Genomic DNA, 22,824 nt, shown 5'->3' on the forward strand with positions numbered 1-22,824 from the left:
ATAGATTCATAAACGTAGGGTTTAAAATCAGGTACTCCTTTAAGTCAAATCATCAGTTCAAGCTTAGGAAGGTTCTAAAGGTTTTCAAAGTTGATTAATAAAGCCAATGCAGTTCACAGTACGCCTCTCCCCTGTAAAATTCTTCCCTTTCCCTTACTCCCCTGAGCAGTAGTAAATTGTGTGCTCTGCTTCGGGGTTACGTACGGGTTGGTGGTTCCGAACACAAACATGGAGCTGTAGGGCAGGATCTCCCGTGGCCCGTTGGCTGCGTCCTCCTCCTCCAGATCATACTTCTCCTCGCTCAGCTGGAACGCGCCGCAGTCGATGTTGTTCACTGCAGTACAGAGAAAAGAGTTACAATGAATGAGGATAGCTGTACGTCAGAACAGTAGAGATAGAAGGTAGCCTGAAGATGTGAGCTCAGGCTGTCACTGACAAACACAATGGATTGGATAATTGGATTAATTATTTTTGATTGAATTAAATTATTTCATTTGCTTCTCTCATGCACGTCAGTCACAGCCTAATACTTTTCCCATTCATATTAAAGCATATCCCAGTGTATAATATGGATGTTTCCCTAGGCGAGACACTTTACCCATCTTGCCAAGTGTGAATGAGGTGTGTGGGTGAGTCATCAGTGGGGGTTCGAAGAGGCTGAGGGCACAGATTGGAAGTCTACCCCGGGGCGGCTATGGCTATAATAGCAGCATTCATCACTGAGGATGGAGTGAATGAATAATGCATAAAAACTGTACTGTGCTTTGGGTGAAAGGTGCTACAGATAATTAATAGAACTAATGTGTTGCTGGTCTAATTGGATTACTTGTGCCTGATTTGAGATCTTTGAAAAAAAAAAAAAATCTTAAAGGAACTGTTTGTAGCCTGTGCTCTTACAGTTTTCATAAAGGTACAACAATCACAACTGAACCTGAGTCGCCAGAGCCTTAACCTGCAGATAGAGGACACATACACGTTTTTTATACTCCGGCGCGCACACTGAGGTCCGAGGGCCAGCTCCAGCTCGTGGTGCCTAAGACGAGACTTAAAACCAGAGGAGACAGAGCCTTTTCTGTGGCTGGTCCAAAGCTCTGGAATGCTCTGCCTCCTCACGTCAAAACAGCTCCCAGTGTGGAGTGTTTTAATTCTCGTCTTAAGACCCACTTTCACTCTCTGGCTTTTAACTCTGCATGAGTTGTATGGTCCTCTGTTGTCTTTTATTGATTTGTTCCTTTTGATTTTATTTGCTTGTTTTGTTTGATTTTATTGGTAATTGTTTTATTGCTTTTATATACATATTTATTATTTTAATTTTGCTATTTGATTTTAGTCTAACCAGTTGTTTTTATTTATAATGTATTTGTGCAGCACTTTGGAAACTGCATTTGTTTGTGAAATGTGCTGTATAAATAAAGTGGATTGGATTTCTCATTATCAGTCAGCATATACCGAAGCGTCTACACTGCTGATTAATGATTGGCTGCAGGTGCTGGGGTTTAGGTAACAACAATTCAGATTAGATTCATTAATTGCAGTCCAAGTCAATATAAATCTCTCATGTTGAAATGTTAGTTGCATCCAGCTGGCACACTCACTAGGTATGATCGTTGTCTCCCCGGGCGGTGCAGTGATTGTGACCGGGATGTGGATGGCATTCCCGGCCCTGGTGGAATTCCTCCGGTTGTCCTCATCCTCCTGCTTGTCTCCCAGGCTCGGGCTGCTGTGTGGGGCCTTCCCTGGGCTGGAGGCTGGGTCCTGGTCCACGTCGGCCTCTGTATCCCTGCGTGCCAGAGAAACGCATTGCTGCACCGTTACACTATGTCTACAGGCCAAATGTGACAAATGACATCCAAGTCTAACAGGGAAGAGAGGAGCTGCAGGACAAGACAAGACACCAGCACATGATCCATCCTGTGCTGACACCGTGAGCTGGTTAGAGATGATGAATGCAAGATATACTTAACTTACACATTGCATATCCAATCACATTTACTGAGACTCCAGCCCCTCAATTTCTCCAAAGTGACATCATCAAAAACATATATTAAGCTGTGAATAATTTCATTTATGCATTCAATTTTAGAAAAAAAGACCACACTGCAAGATTCTATTTGTACGTTTATTGTTATTATTTTTCTTGACTATTTCTTGAATTGACCGATCTTAATAACAACTTTATATTGTGCCCTCCTCACCTGAGTCCCCTCCTGAGTGCCCTTCTCACCTGAGTGCTCTCCTCCATCTCCACAGTGCCCCACCGAGCGACCTCCTCACCTGGGTGCCCTCCTCGACCTCCTACAATGCCCTGCTGAGTGTCCTCCTCCACCTCCACAATGCCCCGCTGAGTGTCCTCCTCCACCTCCACAATGCCCCGCTGCGTGCCCTTCTCACCTGAGTGCCCTACTCACCTGAGTGCCCTCCTCACCTTGGTGCCCTCCTCACTTAAGTGCCCTCCTCCACCTCCATAGTGCCCTCCTGACTGCCCTTCTCATTTGAGTGCACTCCTCGCCTGAGTGCTCTCCTGAGTGTCCTCCTCACCTGAGTGTCCTCCTCACCTGAGTGTCCTCCTCACCTGAGTGTCCTCCTCACCTGAGTGTCCTCCTCACCTGAGTGCACTGCCCTCTCTCTTGTCTCCCTCTATAGTGGACTGTGCTCTCATCAGCCTGGAGCTCCGGGCCCTCCGGTCTCCGTTTCCGTTCCCTTCTCTGGAGTTGTTAGCTAGTGTCCCGTTACCCTCCTTTGTAGACCTGTGAGCAAACCGTGGTTAGCATTAGCATCAATTTAGCGGCAAAATACAGATTGAATTTAAATTTGTTTATTAACAACCACCACTACTACCACCACAGCAAGATGACTGGATAAGAGAGAACGCTATGAGTAGAAAGTAACAGAAAATAATACTTTCTCGCTAAGCTCTGACTTGATCTTGTGATAAACAGCTGTATTTCCAGTGGGAGCAAATTATAGGTTTAGCAAAACATTAGCAACATCTGTTTCCTGTTAATCGATGCAAGATAAAAAAACAAACAAAGTGCTATGCATCTAACATTACCAAAACCCAATTACATTACGTAAACAGATGTTGCAAAGGCGCAGAGAAGTGAAATAAATGCAAAAAAAGCTGACGGTAAACCTGAAGTAGTTTATTCTAGCCACTTGACACAGCGCCACAAACTTAGAAACAAAACATGAAACGAATTGCTCAGATCAGCCTTATGATTAAAAATGTTTGGTTGACCCATTCCCTAGACCAGTGCTTCTGAATTATTTTCTATCATTGAAAAATAAAATAAATGAAATGATATAATGAAATTGAATTAAATATCAAATAAAAAAATTAAATAAAATAAACATCAAATGAATAAATTAAAATTAAATAAATATCAAAATAATACACTAAAATGTTATAAATATCAAATTAAAACAAGTAATTTAGCAATTTGGTACACCACCTTACATGATGCTCGGTGCTTGCTGGTTTAAGTGACATTCACAAAGCGGGATGATTGTTGGCAATATTTGGCACGTTTACGCTGAAAAAACTCCAGCGTCTTATCAGCGTGACTGAGGTGTAATGAGGTGGCGCCTTAACTTATTTGGCTTCATACTGTCCACTGCCACAGCAGACACTGTCCTCGTGTCCCACCGGAGTCACAGTGAAGCCCAGTGCTAAATACGCTTCATCAGACTCCTCCTCGTCTTATTTTTCGGGTGACTTTACCTCCGTCTATATCCACCTTCCTTTTCATCCCTGTTAAAATGTTTTCCATAGTGTCTCTTTAGCAAAAGTGTTTCTTGTTCACTGCCCTGTGTCACGATCTGTTCGCTCTCTCCTGCTCTTTGCTGTGTGCGCGCTGCGTACAGTACTACAGTGTCATACGCGGAGTCATACGCGCCCCCCCCGGCATCTCGCCCCACTATTTGAGAACCACTGCCCTAGACCGACCTGTGTGAGTGATGCCTCCTGTGTCCTCCTGTCTCCTCTGTCCCATCCTCTGGAGATCCACTGTGATGGTGATGATGCCTGTGTTTGGTTCTGTCTTCATTTCTGTGGTGATGGTGCTTTCTGTGGTAGTTGTCCCCTGTTAAAATATCCCCAAGTTCGTCTCGTCCCGCCTCCGAGCTCCTCCTGGACACAGTCCTCCCATCCACCACTAGGGGGCGGTCCAGATGGGTCTTCATTTCGGGGTGCAGGTGTATGGAGGACAGGCGTCTCCGCTCCTCTGTGTCCATCTCGTTGAACAGTGCTTCGCTACTGGCCCTCATGTTGTGTCTCCTCAGCTGGTTGGTCCTCTGCTCCCAGATGGACATGGACTTAGCCGTCCTCTGGGACTCCTTACTGCACAGCCACATCAGCAAGACAACGTTAGCAACAGCAATGATTTTATCTGTAAAACTACCCTCAGCCTTTGTTCATTAGTTGTTAGTCTATTTATTTAATCAACTGCACACATGATTAATTAGATATCTCAATTATGTTTATTGTGTCCAAATATATCAATGGCAATAGCCTCTCTATCAGTTCCTACCAAGACGTACAGTGAGGAGTTAGCCAGGTTAGCTAGACAGCGCTTTTGTTGTTCTTTATTTAGAATTCATCCTTAATTTCGGCAAATTCCACAGCATATACAGCATATTCTGTTTAAGATTGATTTAAGACGTGGGATATAATATTTAAAACCAAAATGCATTTCCAACATTTAATCTCAGAGTTAATCCTTGTGGCCTACTGTCAGAAGCTATTCATGCAAACGCAACGGTAGACTTCCAGTTGACTTACCGTCTCTGCTTTTGGTTTTTAATTTAAAATTAATGAGGGGAAAGCCCTACAGAACAGCTGATATAATTAACCACTACCTTGTCCCATAAAAAGGAGTGCTGACCTGGTGTTGAGTGTTGACTTGGTAGAATTACTCACCAAGATGAAGACAAAGAAATAATGCATTTAAGATATAAGGCTCAACAATGCAAATAAGACACTCCAGCTGCCCTTAAATGGAGTCAGACCTTCAATCCAATCAATCAATGCAATGAAGGGTTTCTAAAGTTATGATCAGAAGATTCTAGAGCATGTACACGCCGTCACTGAGAAAGCTACTAGACCTGTGCATTTTCCATCGGTGTTCATTTTTGTTGGTCTGAGCAAATGAATCTTAAAAATCAAGATATTACATGATTTTCTACACCCTGCCGACGCCGTCAACTCTGCCAATCATCCAGACGAGGCACAATTTAACTCTAATGAGCCTATAGTGGAGCTCAACAGTGACCACCCGCAAGTTTGAAATCTTACGGGGGGATAGCAGCTCAGTTGGTAGAGTGTTTGTCCACTGGTTCAAAGGTTCAAATCCCGCTCTTGACATAACCACATTCATACATCAGTGTACGCTGGTGTATGAATGTGTGTGAATGTGAGAGTGGTTCCTCGATCTAAAGCTTTGAGCGCCTTGAAGGTGGAAAAGTGCCAAGTACCATCTTTGATAATGTCTGGCTCTGCAAGTAATACCACATTTACACCCAGACCATATCAGATCTAAGTCATGGATAAACACGGTCATGGACTAAACCAGGTCTAACATGAGACTAAACTATGTAAAAGAATTAGCCCCCAAAAAAGGAGAAAAACAACAACAGATTGACCTCTAAATAAAATAAATACCTCTGTTACCTTCAATCTCTTAATATTAGAATTTTTGGAAAAGTCTAAATGTGAATGGAGAATTTACTTCCATAGTGGACTTTAAAGTGGGCGGTACTGTTGAGCTCCATGGCTGTCGATTGCCTCTGATTGGCTAACTCCGTGTCAGTTCACTGCTCACAGGAAAATTGAACATGAAGAGTAACCGTGTCCCAATTCAGCGGCTGCGCACTTCGAAGGGCCCGTGCTTCTCCGTGTAGCTTACCTGGACCGCAAAGGCCGTGCCGAAATGGGACAGGCCTACACCAACCGCCGTCTGTGCGCTTACACTATGTCGTCTAGTAACCACGACAGCTGCTGACTCCATTTTCTCCTGTAGAAGAAGTGACGCGCGGTGCATGATGGGATATAGAAGGGCACAAAGTCTGCTCGGATGTCCCCGTCGTTCACAGCCGATCTCCATGGAAACGGGGGGCATAGTGACCTAAGTGCCCTCCAAATTCAGACAACAAAGTGTGCAGCCGTTGAATTGGGACACGGCTAGTGACTGTAGTATTTGATAGAAACCAGGCTATTGATGGGTTTCCTCTTAATAGGCACCATTTTCAGTACTTACATTGTTTATTTCTATGGCAACAGAGCAGGTTTTTTCCCCACACTCTGCTACCCATGGATTAATGCACATGATAACACTTAAAACACTAAAGTGATCCTATGAGGCATATATTTCTATAACTAGACAGATGTTTCCATGGTAACGCTGCACTTACCATGATCTAATGCTGATGAAGAGATCCTACATTTTATTAATTAATCAAGCAACATGGTATTTTCTGTATGCAGCGATTAGCACCACAAGAGCATGCTGCCACAAAGCATTCCTGGTGTTTCATTTCAGCTCTTTGGGATAATTAGGGGCAAAATATCACCACGGCTGATATTTTGTGAATCCCTGGCATTGATAGCATGCACATAGCAGATCGTGTCAGCCATTTTGTTTTCAGGAGTGCTATGCAGATGAGGCTTACGATCATTTTTTTCATCCTAATCTGACGAGCTGCTTTCCGAGAGGGACGTGAAATTGTGAAATACCCCAGGAAACGCAGCTACATACTGTCTACATACTGTCTCCAATCTGACAGTATGGAGAATGACTTTAAATACAGTGCCCTCCGCTAACACTGGCACCTCGAATCAAGTCTGTGTGCGTGTTGGGAATTATAAGACTGATCTGATCCCTATCCCAAGATCCAGCTAACTAGTGAGGTTTTCCCATAGTGATTCATGAACTAAACCAGGAGTAAACCAGGAGTAAACCAGAAGTAAACCAGGTCTATCAGTGATTCATGGACATTCCAGGACTTTGGAACAATCCCTTTGACAGTGTGTCGGGATTATATATACACAAAAGGCCTTTTCTTATTATTAAAGACGCACTGTGAAACTTTTCTGTACTCATTTCCATGGCGTCTCCTTAGAATTATAAGGTTCTATCTGAGTCCTACGCAACAAAAACCTGCACAGTCTTGAGAAAAATGTACGGAAGGTTTTCAGGGACAACACTATATGAAAAACTCAACGCGAGATAGAACCTTATAACTCTAAGGAAACGATAGGTATGATTTTTTTGCCTGGAATGTATCACAGTATAGCATTAAACTTATCTACGTCCATGAAAATCTGCAGATAATGTCACCAGGTCTAGTTAGGTTAAGCTCTGATCTGCCTGTAATGGAACAAATACAACATGAATAGGTTTAATGCCATACTGTAAACTAATCAAATCTTTAGGGAAACAAATGGTTGACACTCTACAAAGTTACACAGTGCACCTTTAATTTCACCATACATCTTCAGCAGTCAGCAGTTTGGACACATTTTATATAGTTTTTTTCATTAACGCAAGTATAATGTACTTACTTACTGCTTGTTTTGTGTCGAAAACAAAAAAGTGCGACAGAATTCAAAACAAGCTTTATATTTTAGAGTCTTCAAATTAGCCACCCTTTGTTTTGATCACTCACTCTTGGCATTCCACTAATGAACCCTGACAAGGCACAGCTGTGAAGCGAAAACCATTTCAGGAGATTCATGAAGCTCATTCAGAGAAGGCCAAGGATTTGTAGTGTTGTCAACAAATGGTGGCTACTTTGAGGAATCTGAAACTAAAATATAAAACATATACAGAGTACTTAACTTTGTTTTTTGCTACATAATCCCATATCTGTCAAGTTATACATTTGATATAATATCTGAAGTAAAGGGGCTGTACCAGATTTTTACTGAACTGAACAGAACTAGTTTATTTACTAGTTTATTTTACCTGGCTTACAATGGTCTAAAGTTATTCCTCACTTACCTTACGCATGCAGAACATCTTAATTACTCACGGCGATAAGTTTATAAGGACTTTTCACAACTTTCCAGACCAGAGCAGAGTTTTGCCATCATGGTAAAGCTAACAACTAGCTTATCAAATAATAAAACGCTTTATAATGAGACGCAGACAGTACAAAACTTATTTTAACCTGAGCTGCTTATATAATATAACTAGCGTAATAGGGTAGGACATATTTCGCGAAATTCATGAGGTAAAAAAACGAATACAGGCCATTAAAGAACAAAAATATTGAACGAGAACGTGTGTCCAAACTTTTGACTGTTCGTGTATATTCCTTGTTTTGTGACATCAGGGTTAAATAAATAAATTGAGGTGCGTACGGTGTTTTGGTCGACTGAATTAAAAAGAGTAGCAAGAATTTTCGTATTAAGAATTTGACAACACGCACAATTTCCTTCGCGTCTTCTTTGCTGATATTAGTCAAGGCTGTCAGCACGAACAGAGGGCACTGTACTGTATGTGGGTTAGTTAACATCATTGGTTTTTCTTGCTTTTTTTTCCGCAGTACCTCAGAATTCGGTGAGAGGGAGAGGAGCAGATATAAGTCCTACAGAGACAGACAGACACACAGCACACACATGTGACACAGAGCAAGTCCACAGGCAGGTCAGAGAAGGTCCAGAGAGGCCAGAGCCAAGCAGGAACAGAACAAAAGGAACAAAGGAGAAAAACTGTGCAGAAGGACTAGAACTCACAATCATGATTAGAATTAAAGGCTAAATAACTAACACCAAAGCAAGCAGTTATTACAAAAGATCTTTCATTCATTGTATTTTAGTGTGTATTAACTTGATTTAGTTTCATGTGTTTTAGGATAATTGGGTACCACTTTATAATAACTACACCTTAATTAGCCTTAATAAAGCATAAACAAAGGCACAAAATGGAACAGTTTATTGAGAATGATTCAAGATTAGTAACTACGTAATGATTAGGGTATTAATTAAAGTGAAAAGTAAGTGAAGTTTTTGCTACTAACCTGTGTATGTTGTGTTTGAATAGCATCGTGCACAGTTCCTAGTCATTTTTGGTCAATTGTACTACAAACTGGGCACATTTGCAGCTTTGTTTTGAAAAAAAGTCTGTGTTTTTCTGTTTTACTGTGTGTGTGCTGCTTCTAGTGGCCACTGCTATTTCAAGTTGATTGCAAACACTTGGCTGCAGGGGCGGAGTTTGACGTGTGGATACCTGTTAGACCAGTTCGACTTTTCTTCCCCCCCTCATTCTTTTCTTTAGCCCTCCAGGTACTGCCATTGCATTTGGCTCCAATCAAATGAAGCTCATCGCGGCTAGCAGCTATAGGGGGAAATCTGGAGATGAGTGCCATATTTGGAATGGCGACTGCGAGTATCATAGCAACCAAAGAGCCAATCTGGAGCACTTAGCAACGCTGTCAATCAAACCTGTTGCCAACGCTAGCGGGAGTGACCTCGTGGAGAGAAGGTGCCTAATTGTCTGTTCTTACTGTTCATATCTTGATTTACAGACACAAGTACAAAGGTCAAGGGTCACCGCAGCAGTTGCAGAGAGAGGGGCGACAGTTTTCCAATGCACTTCCTATTTGGAACGCAGAGGCTAGCACGTTAGCTATGTCTATTTATATACACACTCTGTGGGTTAGCAGCTCTATTTGAAATGTAGTTGTTACTAAACCTGAAGCATTCGTAATAAACTATTTACAAAGTCTTATTAAGTTTTATTAAGGCTATTAAAAGTGTAGTTATTAAAAAGTGTTACTGACAGTTGGAATTTGCAGTAGGTCATATGAGACAGATGCAACTAAATGTTTTTTGTTTTTTATTTAGGGTCCTATTTAACAAAAAAAAAGAAAACAAATACATTTAATTAAGTGGAAAATGATCAAATTTTAAAATTGAGCTAAGTTGAAAGTTTCTTCTGCTACATGTCTGTTGTGAAAGCTGTGTGTATATTTTGTACAACCTTAATCTGTACGACAAAGCGTCCAATCCTGCCTACATATTACAGGTTATAGAAAGAAGAAACATCCACAGTAGGAAAAAGAGGAGGGCTGGAGATGGTGCATTCAGGGGCCATGGGAAAAGCCAGGAGAGCAGGAGATTATTGTAGTTGTAACTCACAGGGACTGATTGCTGATGACGGAGCACCTGCGCGAGTGTGGTTCGCAGTTTTGCTTTACAAAACTGTCCATGCAAAGTAAAACAAAAGACTGTGAGACAACATGGCAATTCAAACTGCGGCAACTCAAGAGAAACAAGAAGCAACGTCCAGTGTTTCAGCACGAACGGCACAGGGATAGTCAAATTTTATGATCTACACGACAAAAATAAATGTTTACATGTAGACTACCGGTAAATCAATGAAATGTAGATTTTTTGTAGTATTGACATTTTTTAAACAGTACACACGTTTTGCGTAAAGTCACCACCACAAAAAATAAAATAATAATAAGGCTTTTTTCATTATTTTGGATGACACTTGGAAAAAAAACAAGTGCCCTGACTTATTTGGCCTGAAGAAGGGTTTACTCCTGCTTGTCTCTATGGAAAATGTTTTATCCTTTGGCTATAATATTCCACAGTAAGACAATAAACTTGTATTTCTCTGTGGAGGACGTTCCAAAGTATGATTTTAACTTTCTACGTCTATGGAATCATGTGGGTTATACGGTGTCAAAATGGCCTGATAATACGCAATTAGTTTATTGATTTTAATCGGGTCAATACGAACATTTTAAGACCAGAAAGACGAGGCTCACTGCAGCAGTTACAGAGAGAGGGGCGACAGTTTTTCAATGTAAAGTGAATTGGAGCCAGAGTCGCGCTCATGCTCACTTTCTATTTGGGTTCGCGGCAGCTAGCGCATTAGGTACGTTTATATATAGAGTCTATGATTTTGATGGGAGTTTAAGTATTTTTGGAATAAGATAAGGGCTTTTTGTATATGTGCTATCATATTTAAAATTTATGGGGATTGTTTTGTAATGTTAGGGCCCCAGAAAGACTATCTATCAATCTGCTGACAGCTAAAGGGGTTAAATAAATAAACAAATCATAGAGTCACACAGAGATGAACTGCTTAACCGAGCCTTTACAGTCATTCCAAGTCTGTTCATCCGACACCCCACGCAAGGACACGAAAACTTATGTTCGTGTGTCAAACTTGTCCTTGTTTAAAAATGTTGTTTAATTCTGTCTTAGCGTCTGTAATGAAACACTGGACCTACAAAAGAGCAAAAGCACATATGGCATAATACTTACAACAGTACAGTGACAAAAATAACTCAAATACGCAAAACCACATAGTACAGACAGTACAGATGACGAGACCCATTCAAAAGCGGATACTGTGTGACCCAGATGTGAGCTGAAGAGGATCAGGGCAATTAGGAGCCATTTTGAATTGATGATGATTGCTTGGACAAGTGGAGGGCTTTGGAAAGTAGTGCCACTCCAAAGACTTCATCTAATCACTATATGTACTGAGGTAATGTGAGCTGCGGAGACAAGCAGAGGTGGGTAGTACGCAGTTATATTTACTTATACGTATTTACTTTTAATACAATTGTACATCTCTGAGTTTTCCCATACGTTTACTTCTGAGTAAAGTATTTGAGCAAAGGCTTTGTTACTCTTCCCACTGTGAGTAAGTCTACAATATAAAAGTACTTCAACATTTGTGCTTCTTCAAATATGATTCACTTTTTCCTTCCGATTATATTAAAGAGGAGGTATTACACTTCTATGGGGTATTCAGTGTTAACACATAACACATTTAGACCAACGTGTTACCTTTTATGGTTTTTAAAATACTATATTCAGCAAAAACAACATGTCAAATGTTTAATACGCTTTGACGCTCGGACTCCCCACTGCCTTTGCTCTCTGCACTAAGTCACTCCCCCTTCAGAGCGCTATCCCAACACAATCAGTATGCATCCCACTGATGAAACTACTGCACATCGCATCAGGTTTCTGCAGTTATAATGTATTGTTTTGCATCCCGGTTTTGTGTATTTATGAAAAATGGCATAACGAGGGTTTGAATAGGACTCAGGAGAGATCGCAAGATTACTTAAACATGTATGGATGACATCTAAAACCTCTTCAGGCGTGTTTTTGACGCAGGAACAACATTAAAAGCATGGTAGAAATCCCCATAAAGTCAATTTTGCATAATACCCCCTTTTTAACATCAAATTATAAATCAGAAGTTACATCCTTTCTGTTCTGTTACTCTTACTTCAGTACTAATTTCCCCAAATGTTAAACCACTCTTTTGTGCTTCATTAACATTATTTTGAAGTAATAATGTGGATTAGTTTTGAGTACAGTCTTCGTACCCACCTCTGATCGTAGCTAGACATATATTTACAGCTATGAAAATTAGATGTGAAATTAGTATATAGAAATCCAATATTGTGTCCGACTGTAGGAGGAATGCAAAGAGAATATAAGTGTATGCAGATATGAGAGGGTATTTCTGACACTGGGGGAGTTACAGTACATCTTGTCAGACATTCTTTGACAGCGACAGCCCACGGACAAAACATGTACAAAAAAAGACTATTTTAGCCATAATTTAAAAGAAGTGTAATTTTAACCTCCATAAACATGTCTTCTCTGTGTACCCAGATATGAGGTAAAAATGTTCAATAACAATTTGAATGCCGATTTATTTTTAATTACAAAAACATTGGCCAAGCTGTTAATGTTATCATTTTAGTTTTGGTTATCATGACAACAGAATGAGCCTCACATGAGTCTCTCAGTTGGGTTGCCAGTTTTGATGCTGAAATATAATAATATAGCTTTTATATGAGGCCTGTTCATATACTGAGAATGAGAAAATGAGGCACTGGCAACTCGGATTCAGTTGTGATTGTAGTACTTTTTTTTAACTTTTTTTTTAACATTGCAGACTACATACAGTTCTTTTAATATCAACAGTAAGATCTAAAAAATAACTCTTTGTTCAAAATAACTTAGTTGACACAAGCATAAAATAAGGTATGGATCATTTACATTTCAATCTGGCCACCATTTTTGTTGCTAGATTTACTTTTTTCTTTTTTCATAACAATAATAATAATAATAAATTAATAAAAATATAATAATAATACCTCATAAAAATTGTAAAGAGTACACATTGTGACAGGATTATGAAATTCTGTAAAATGATGGTGATAATTTATCTGTAAAAAAAAGTCAATTTTGTATGAGCTGTCGTACGATATCAAAAAATCTGACAATATACAGTATCCTCCTAAATTTTCTGGCTAATTTTAATGAAAACAACAACAGAAAAGACAACACAGAATGACTTACAGAATGGGCGGGGCTACAGAAGTCTCATATACACGTACACACATCACACACACACACAGGACAATCACATGACACGACACAGATCCAATTCTCCTACAGCTCTGCGACCTCTGAACTCTGAACTTACGCCGCGATGGAGATGTTGGCCGCTGACATGGGGCTGACCTCCTTGACCTCCATGGCCTTCTGCAGAGCCAGCTTCTTATTGGCTGCCTCCTCCTGCTCCTCCTCGTCCTGCAGCAGCCAATGGGGACACAGTGGCGGGACGGGTGAGCAAGGAAGGGGGTGGTTGTATGATGTTTTGGGGGGGAAGGGGGGGTATGGGAGTACCTTAGTGAGCTCCTGGGCGTTGGCGAGGTTGTCCACAGCGATGGCCAAGAACACATTCAGCAGAGTGTCTGGAGATATGCTCAAGAAAAATATATGGATTCAACTGTTAACGGGACGGACCTGTTAGAAAACTAGCATCTGACATGGTGCTGCAGTGGTTTATTTTGTATTTATTTGCATTAATGTGATAAAGTGTATATTCATTAACAACTGTAATTTCTGAGAAAATGCAAATATGCTAATTTCCATCTGTCGGTGCTCAAAAAATGAAATGCCACCTTTTTCCATTTAAATAAGTTATGTTAAATTACTTACATATTTTAAATCACACATAATGCATTCTTGCGGCTTTAATTCTCTTTTAAACATGCTTTTGGTCACCTTGGGATAAGTATTGCACATTTTCTAAACTACAGCTCTGTTTCCAATTAGGCATTAAGGCGTTAGAGCTCCCTCTGCTGTCAGTAATCAGAATGAAGTACGGGGATATCCTCTGTGATTGCTACACTAAAAGAGCCATGTATTTGTCGAGTCCGGTGATGGCTTATATGAAAACTGCGCAGGAAAGTTTTATCTATGAGGCAACAAAACTGGTCGAATGCAAACGGAGCATTTTTGGGGCTCAGAGATGATGACTATGGATTAATGATGAAACAAAAACGATTGAAAAATAGCACAGGATGTCAAAATGTGTTTGTTTAGCCTCCTGACCTGGCCTCTCCTACTTTCTGTTTGAATGTAGTGTCTGGGGCCAAATGCGCAGCAAATAATTTCTCTGTTTTTTGCCAATTCAGTTGCAGACACTTTCTCTATAGTGGAAGATATATCCTCCTGAGTATCTTTGTATCTTTCAACAACAAATAACTTATCTCTTACTGTGATTTTTTCTAAATTGAGAGCAACTTAATCCTGATCTGGATGTGTTTGGTTATGTTGTTATACTATTTTGTAAAGTATTGCCAAAGTGTGTGATGTTGGCTGGCAGGGCAAAAAGCAGTTAGCATTCATGCCTCACATCAACAGGGTTTGGAGTTTGATTAGGAGCACTGTGTGGAGTTTCTACATTCTTTCTGTGTCTGTTCAGATTACCTCTTACTTACAGTTCTCTTTACTTTGCTTTACTGCGAGGACAACCTTGTTAAAGAAATTTTGAATCTCAACAGACAAAAAAGTCTAAACAGAAATATGTATTCACTTTTTTTTGTTGACAGATGTTGATCACACCCACAGTCTGCAACCTTTTGAGCACGTGGGTGTTCAAAATCACTGAGAAGAACTACAAAGTCACCATACAAAAAAAAATACTGTGGAATAGAAGAAATGAATAATACTTGTTTGGTTCTCAAATGGTGGTTGTACACAGACTGCTTCAGCTTGTTTGGATTTACTTATGTATTTGTCTTCCTTCTAACTCATTATTTACCCCCTGATCAAAACATACCTGTAGTTGTAATTTGCTTCAATCACACTTGTTGAATTAATCCATTAAACCAATTTTGTCTTCTCTGAGCACTCAAAAATGCTCCGTTCGCATTTGGTCAGTTTTATTGTATCACAGGTAAAACTCTTGTGCAGTTTTTAAGTCTATAAACCTGCATTCTCAACAAACACATGGCTCTATTAGCTTAGCATTCATGGGGATCTGTTTACTTTCTCATTATTCATTCCTGTTGTTGACAGCAGAGGGAGCTCCAACACCTAAATACCTCCTTGGAAACAAAGGTGAAGTTTATAAAGTATATTTTCCAAATGCAGACATTATTTTAAGTTAGAAAATGTGAAATACTTATCACAAGGTGACGAAAAGCAGGTTTAAAAGAGAAGCCACAAAAATGTATAATGTGTTCATCAAATCTGTAGTACCAAAATATGTCTTAGCTTCTAGTTTGGAAAGAGTTGTGTGGGAGGATACAGTTTCCAAAGAGCGTGAGCACGATAAAGTAGACAGAGGAGAACATGCCGCGACGCACTCCACCCTGGGACTCGATGCCGTGGTACATGACCGCGTTCCAGTCCTCTCCGGTCAGGATCTGAAGCACAAGAAGAGACAGGCAAACAGATTAGGCTCACATGCATTATGAAGATACTGCATTGACTTACGTTTATCTCCTGAGACTGATTCTAATCTAACCATAACACCAACTTGCCAAACATGGAAGCATGGAAGTTGCACTATGAAACATTTGTGTTAGGAGTAGTGTCATGATTGCTTTTGGAAGGTTTCACAATAGAGCAGTGAACTTGTGCAGCAGGTCAGAGGAGGCTTTTCTCCATGTGATAAAGCAACAACTAACTGTGGCTTTCCCCAAGGGTGTGTCCTGTCTTCAGTTTTATTTAATATTAATACTTTAGTCCTATCCAGCCCTTTTCCAGACGCTAAAAGTTGCTATAGATTTTTGTGTATTATTCATTCACTTCAAACTCAGTAGTGGTAAACTGCCCTGGAATAGACGGACAGAAGCAACGCTGCCAATTTATGCCCGTTCGACCACCTCCAACACTCATGCACACAACACATTCATACTAGGCAGTGTGGGTGAAGTGCCTGGCCTTATGAAACAACAACAACAACAACATTTTCCACTGTGGCAACTTTTGGCCCATCAATGTACTAACCAGACAAATGACAAAATAGTTTTAAATTTAAACCATGTCAGTGATGATCTAATATTGAAGGATTTACCTCATGGGTCCTCACAAAACGCAAGAGACAGAGAGGAGGTGTAGATGTCTGAGTGGAGCATTACCGGACTGAACAAAGCACCGGCTAATAGAAGGATTATCAGTAAGAACCAGCCTACTCACTCATTCAGTCCAACTAAGCTGACATTAAATAAGTCTTAAGCCATTTTAAACAGACTAGGAATGTTTTACCATCAGACATGTTTTAATACAGAAAAGGATATGATTTGCTATGTTAATTAACAATCAAATATTAGTTGTAGAATGTGTTGTCAGTTTTTCAGTTCAAAAATATCTTTATGGACAAAATCACATTTAAAAGGACACCCACAAATGCTGAACCTGATTATTCAAATGAGTGACAAAGTCTGAGTTACGCTGCTATATTTATCCAACAACATTACATCTGCAGATTAACTAACTATGGGAGCATATGATGTAAATAATTTGTATTCCTGAAGCTATAAAACCTTGAACTGAATTTAGATTTTTAAGTATTGCTGACATTTAGTTAGAAACAATAACTACTGTGTAATGGCTGAGCTGTAGCACTGCACAATAGCAGCAGTAGCATCCTGCAGAGCTTCATTATGGTAAACAGTGTGTGGGCCTTACCTGGAACACAGTGAGGATGGCTGCAGGGAACGTGTCAAAGTTTGTGGTGGGCGTCTCATCCTCAAAGTTAAACCTGAAAACAAAGAGAAATTAGACTTGTGCAGAGGGATTCAGCTTTGAAACTGTTCTTTGACTGAAGAGAAAAAGGGGAAACTCGAATACGTCTGTGTAAACATCCACACGCTACAGTGAGGACCAGCACGCTGCTAACATCAGCATCTGTACATTTGTAACAGAGAAGAATTGTGAGTTATGTTCAAAGTCCTGATTACAATGGTTGAATAATGCAAAAAGCATTTTCACTGTAATGCACCTGGCTTAACATATATTACACTGAAAATGCCTAGGTAAAAAGTACATTAGAATACATTTTACATGTGCTCACAGAGTAAGTATTTGTCCTCACAAAGATGGCATCCACATCAATGAGTTTTTATTTTGCAATGCCATTAAGAAAGATTAACATGAGTGCTGCTCAAAGGCACGCAGGCACTGTGCTTTACAGGGAAAAGAGTGTAGGTTCTAGGTAAAAAGAAATTAAATTGTAATACTAGCGACTGAGAGACATGTTTCAGAATCTGCAGGGGGAATGTTACAAAGGAAACTAAAACTCTCCATCGATGGACATCAGATTTCATAAGTGAAAGTGAGCTGGATATTAAATAGACATTTGAAAATAAAAACCTGAAGTGTGGATGCATCTTTACACATGAACTCAGGGACACCAGGGACAGTTAAAGGAGACTTATCCATTGAAGCCACATAAGGCAAGGCAAGGTAAGTTTATTTGCATATCACAATTCATACACAAAGTAATTCTCTATGTATCAGGACTGTTCTTCTTTAGGAGAGGCTTGATAACTGCAGTTTTCAAAGCTCTTGGGAATGTTCCAGATTGAAGTGACATGTTAACTGTGCGAGTGAGTAATGACAGCAAACTGTTGAGCAGAGACATTAGAAATTTAGTGGGTAACACATTGAAGCAGCATGAACTCAGACTGCTGACAATCTCTTGGACAGTTTTGTCAGTTACAGGTGCAAAGTGAGTCAGCTCTAAGTGTCTAGGTGGGTGCTGGATTGTTAGTTGCGTCGTGGAATTGATGGCATTTTTAATGCCCTGAACCTTGTCATTAAAGAATACCGCAAACTTTGTTAATCTGTTTACTGTTGCAAACGGTAAACAGATTAACAATGAAAAATACCTCTCCCTTGTCCTACATAAATTGTGGTTATACATGTGCATCTTTTCTCTGTAAATCTCATAATGAACATGGAGCTTTGACTTGTGCCATACCCACTTGACCCTCCAGCACTCCTCTCTGTGCCATGACCAGGTCATTACTTCTCTGTGGCTCTTTCTACTTACCTTTAACCATTTTAACCTTCATCTGGCCAAAGGTGTCCAGAACATTCAAAACATTCGAAATCACAGATTTCAACAAATCATCAACATTAGAACAAGAGACATTTTCAAAGTGTATTATTTCTTTTGGCAGGAGTTTTGTAATCTCAGAAACAGTGTGACTGGGATAGGAGCATGTTTGGATTCATCTCTGATTGCACCGTCTCCTAACAGCAGCATCTCTCTGACCTTGATGTTTGGCACAGATTGCCTGTCTGCAGCCGATCTTTTGCCAACTTCATTGCTCTCGTTTTGTGACAAAAATCCATTCTCTGTTTGTGTATTAACATCAACATCAATATGTGACAGTGGAAAAATCTGTTTGTAAGCTGTATTTTTGGTTTGTATTGTCTTTTGTCACTTGTTGTGTTAGCTTGGCATTCTTGTCTTTACAAATTTTGGAAAATACAGCATATCACTCAGGTTTAAGTTGAAAATAGGATTTTATTTTTTTTTTATCATCCTCTATGAGCTGATTACCACTGGAAGTCACAGGGAGCATCCAGTGAAGTTTCTTCCCTCGGAAATGTCGCTGGGTCATCAGAAATTAAGTTTAAAAAAAAAACATTTAAATGGTTTAAAAGTCTTGGTTTACTTAAAAGGAAATCATAACTAAATGAATCTTCCAGCACTAGAAGAGGTAAAATGAAAAAAGCAGTAAAGAAGGAGGCAGCAGGAGCAAAGTTTGCGTCTTCAGTCTTCAGATGCAGGAACCAACCTCATAAGGAGGTAGTCCTACAGTATAAACCATACAGGCGAACAGAGCGCCTCTACACAGCTGTCATATACTGTGTCATCTGTCAGATGACCTGTGCTCCAGGGCCACTGTGTCTCATCTCTATATGATTTACTTGCCCGACCAGCCAGTCCCTTCTACTCTGTGGTCAAACCCAGAAGGGTCTGGAATTGGACCATAGAGTGTGGTCCTTTTTCACTCCTTAACTGCAATGTTTATTTTTACCAGAACAGAGCATGAGTCTCTCTGATTGGTTAATACACCAGTCACGCAGGATCAAAGTGTGTGGTTCTGGCTGCCCAGGTTAATGATGTACTGGACCTAAAACCACCCAAATAATGAACCGTAACATCAACCAAGAGCTAACCAACCTGTTCCATTGGAGAGCACAACAAAAAATGGTTAGAAAAGCCACAGCAGTGAGTTAAACACTGATAAATGTGTCTGGATCTCTCTGTAGCCTGGTGAACCCTGGCTTCTGTTGCTCTGAGCTAAGGTTTACAGCGTTCATGCCCTCTGAGTGAGCTGTGCCCTCCAGGCCAGTGTTGCCATAGAAACCACCATGCTGTGCTCTCCAAGAGAACGACATCTGTGCAAGACCTCAACCCATATCCACGGGTTTCAAAGGACTAAACTATTTGGACTATTGCCAAATAAATAAAGAAACCCATGAATAGGATAACTTATATAGCTTATATAGCAAGGTTATACTAAACAGGATCAAACAACACATTATAAAAGGTACATTATGTATCTTTTCTGGTGAAGGGTTGCGTGTCTTCATTGAGAAATTAATACTCAGAATGTTCCACAGTATGGCATTAAACTTATTTTAATGGAAACACATTAGTATTAAAAGAACCTGTAACTAAACAAATATAGCAATAACATGTCCATGAGACAAGCAGATGACTGGCCCTCCACTCGGAAAGTTACATAGTGTCCCTTTAATGATAAAAAAAATATAAATGAACACATGGAGCTTTATAAAGAGAAAATGGGTTGTCGCTTATTAGATCATAACATTATAAAAAGCAACCACAAACCTGCCAAAACCTGTGTCCTCCATCTTGAAACTGGTGGAGAGGTGAGAGAGTGACAGAGATAAAGATGGATTATGACATGGAGTAAATCATAAACATAACAACAAGCATAAAACAGGCATATACAACGCTTGAGCGCAGGAAATATGCACTCTATGGAAGGGAATGAGACTCAAATTAAAGCCAGCACTGCAAAAAAGGAACATTTGGCAGGAGATGAACTCACAATATGAGTTCTGTACACATTTTTTTAAAAGTAATACAGTAATAAGCAGCTCTTGAGGTCCTAATAAGTCCGCTGTGTGCTGCCCGTATTTAATTCTAAAGCATTTTATTGTCCGCTAAATGGGTCGAGCGCAATAGCATGCTAGTTATTGTTAGCTTTACCGTCACGGCAAAACTCCACTTTGGTCTCTGAGACTTGTGAAAATCACTTATAAATTCATCAGGGTGAATAATTAGGATGCTCGGAATGCAAACAGTAAGTGAGGAAAAACTTTGGACCACTGCAAATGAAATATACCTGTTTTTCACATTTTTAAGACAGTAAAAATCAGGTCTCGTGACTTGGAGTGTAATTAGGATGTAGTTATTAGGATCAAAATGAGACCGCTGTGCACTGTCTGCGTCTAAAAAGCTAACCAGGAAGTGCGCTGTTAGCATGCTACTTGTTGTAATTAGCAGCACAATGACAAAACTCCAATTTGGCCTCTAAAACTTCTGAAAAACGCATATAAACTTGAATAACCATGAATAATTCGGATGCTTGGAGTGTGTTCACAAACTGAGGAGTAAATGGATATGTTTAGGACAATAAAATCAGGTACAGCATGTTTAATCTGAGTAGTTTGGACAGATTTCTCTTTTAGATTTCAATAGAGCATCCTTGAGGAGAGTGCTTAACTTTGCATTTAACGGTCCTTGATGCTAACATACACACTAGAGGCTTTCTTAATGTATATATAGACCTTCACATTACAAATACAGAGAAGCCAGTGAAAAATATATTGAAATAAGGGAAATGACCGTCTGATTTTAATGCCAATCATGATCCCTATTACGATTCCTATGACTATTCACACTAATCTAGATGTTCCTTTTTGCAGTGGCGTGTAAGTCAGAACATGGATAATACTCCCATACGTGATGACAGGTTAGTGAAAATCAAAAATAGACAGCACGTATTCAATGGTCGTCCTTGGTGACTCACTCATGCACAGGTCTTATCATTATTATTGAATATTATGAGATGGGATTGGCTTTATTAATCATGAAGAGCTGGTTGTTTGCATTTTATAGAGCAAAGGTTTTGACTTTCAATGATAAATAAAAATACAGAACAATAGAATTAACTATAGTAACAGATAAAATGAGTTCATAATTGCTTTAAGGTCAAAAGAACCTTAATTTAAGATTTCTTGATGAGCCTTAAAGGGCCAGTATCACTATTTCTGAGTTCTTCTCTCAAACCTAAAACACTTGTGTCCTTGTGATGTCATGTGGTAATACAGCAAGTCCTCCACTGTGTTTTTAAACTAGGATCATTTGGATGATTTCAGACCTGGAGCTGCTCTACTGAACGACAGGTAAAAGGTACATGACATCACAACAGAGCAGGGATGCAGACAGTCTAATAATCCAGGATTACTCAAACATGTGTGAATGAAACACAACTCCAGGTCTGTTTTTTAGGATTAAACAGCATTATAACAAGGTCTAATGCACAAAAGTCAATTTTATGCAATATTGGACCTTTAACCTGGGAACCACCTTCCATAGCGAATCATCTTTAGACTAAAAATCAAAAAGCACTAAATACTGATGGTTATAAAATGTCCTAAATAGAGCAGGACGTGTCATTTTTAATTTGATTATTCATTAGAAGTAGCAAGGTTTATTCTGAAAAGAAAATATACTGAAACCAGCTAACCAGTTAGAACCACAGAAGCTTGTCAAAACTTCATAAAACTAAATACATATTCAAGTACAAATACTTTTAAAGCCACAGTATGTCACGTGTTAGCCAAATAATAGAATAAAAAAGCATGTATTTTTTTCAATATGGTTTCGTTTGGCTATTCATGGGTTTCAATGTCTATCTCCATGGAGAATGTTCCAAAGTATCGTTTTAACTATCTATTTTCAAGGAATCTGTCGTGATCCCTGTTTTGCTGTCCTTGTGTTCTCGCTTCCCCCTCCCTCACCTGCCTGTCTCCGGAGCTGGGCGGAGTCCTGACTCCTCCTGCGCGCACCTGTTTCCCATCTACACAATCAACACCACCCACCGTGGATAAAAGGAGTCAGGACCAGTCACTTGGTGCCGGAACGTCCGCGTGTTTCACGTGAATATGCTCATGGCTTAGCACTTTTTGATCTTTGTACTCCCTTTTGTCTCATTGGAACTTTTTACTCTGCTCCAGATATCCGCCCGAGAACCAGCTCCGGATCTCCCCAGCCTCTGCACGTCTGCCCTGGTATGGTCTTGTGTTCCCCCTGTTTTGTCGTGCACTTGTGTTTCTCCACGCTCACGGACCTGCACCCACGCTCCCCAGCTACTCTGGACTATGAACTATGTACCATTGACTCTATGCTACACAGCACCCTTGTTCCCCGGCCTTGTGGATTCATGAACTATTACTTCTGTGAACACTTTGTGTGAATAAAGACATTG

General features: G+C 40.0%; 1 protein-coding gene across 1 annotated transcript in view; it reads right to left on the reverse strand.

Annotated features, from left to right (window-relative positions):
- cacna1bb (calcium channel, voltage-dependent, N type, alpha 1B subunit, b) overlaps nt 1-22,824 on the reverse strand; it is a 194,469-nt gene that overhangs the window by 66,470 nt on the left and 105,175 nt on the right. Inside the window, exons 15-23 of the mRNA XM_055225690.1 lie at nt 16,973-17,045; nt 15,588-15,705; nt 13,676-13,743; nt 13,473-13,579; nt 10,139-10,201; nt 3,947-4,339; nt 2,607-2,747; nt 1,596-1,780; nt 205-334 (exon numbers count right to left, since the gene is read on the reverse strand). Of these exons, the coding sequence (XP_055081665.1) occupies nt 205-334; nt 1,596-1,780; nt 2,607-2,747; nt 3,947-4,339; nt 10,139-10,201; nt 13,473-13,579; nt 13,676-13,743; nt 15,588-15,705; nt 16,973-17,045 (1,278 nt within the window). The remainder of the gene's footprint in view (nt 1-204; nt 335-1,595; nt 1,781-2,606; nt 2,748-3,946; nt 4,340-10,138; nt 10,202-13,472; nt 13,580-13,675; nt 13,744-15,587; nt 15,706-16,972; nt 17,046-22,824) is intronic.

This window comes from Periophthalmus magnuspinnatus, chromosome 12 (genome assembly GCF_009829125.3).
Source record: "Periophthalmus magnuspinnatus isolate fPerMag1 chromosome 12, fPerMag1.2.pri, whole genome shotgun sequence".
In the NCBI taxonomy this organism is placed as follows: domain Eukaryota; kingdom Metazoa; phylum Chordata; class Actinopteri; order Gobiiformes; family Gobiidae; genus Periophthalmus; species Periophthalmus magnuspinnatus.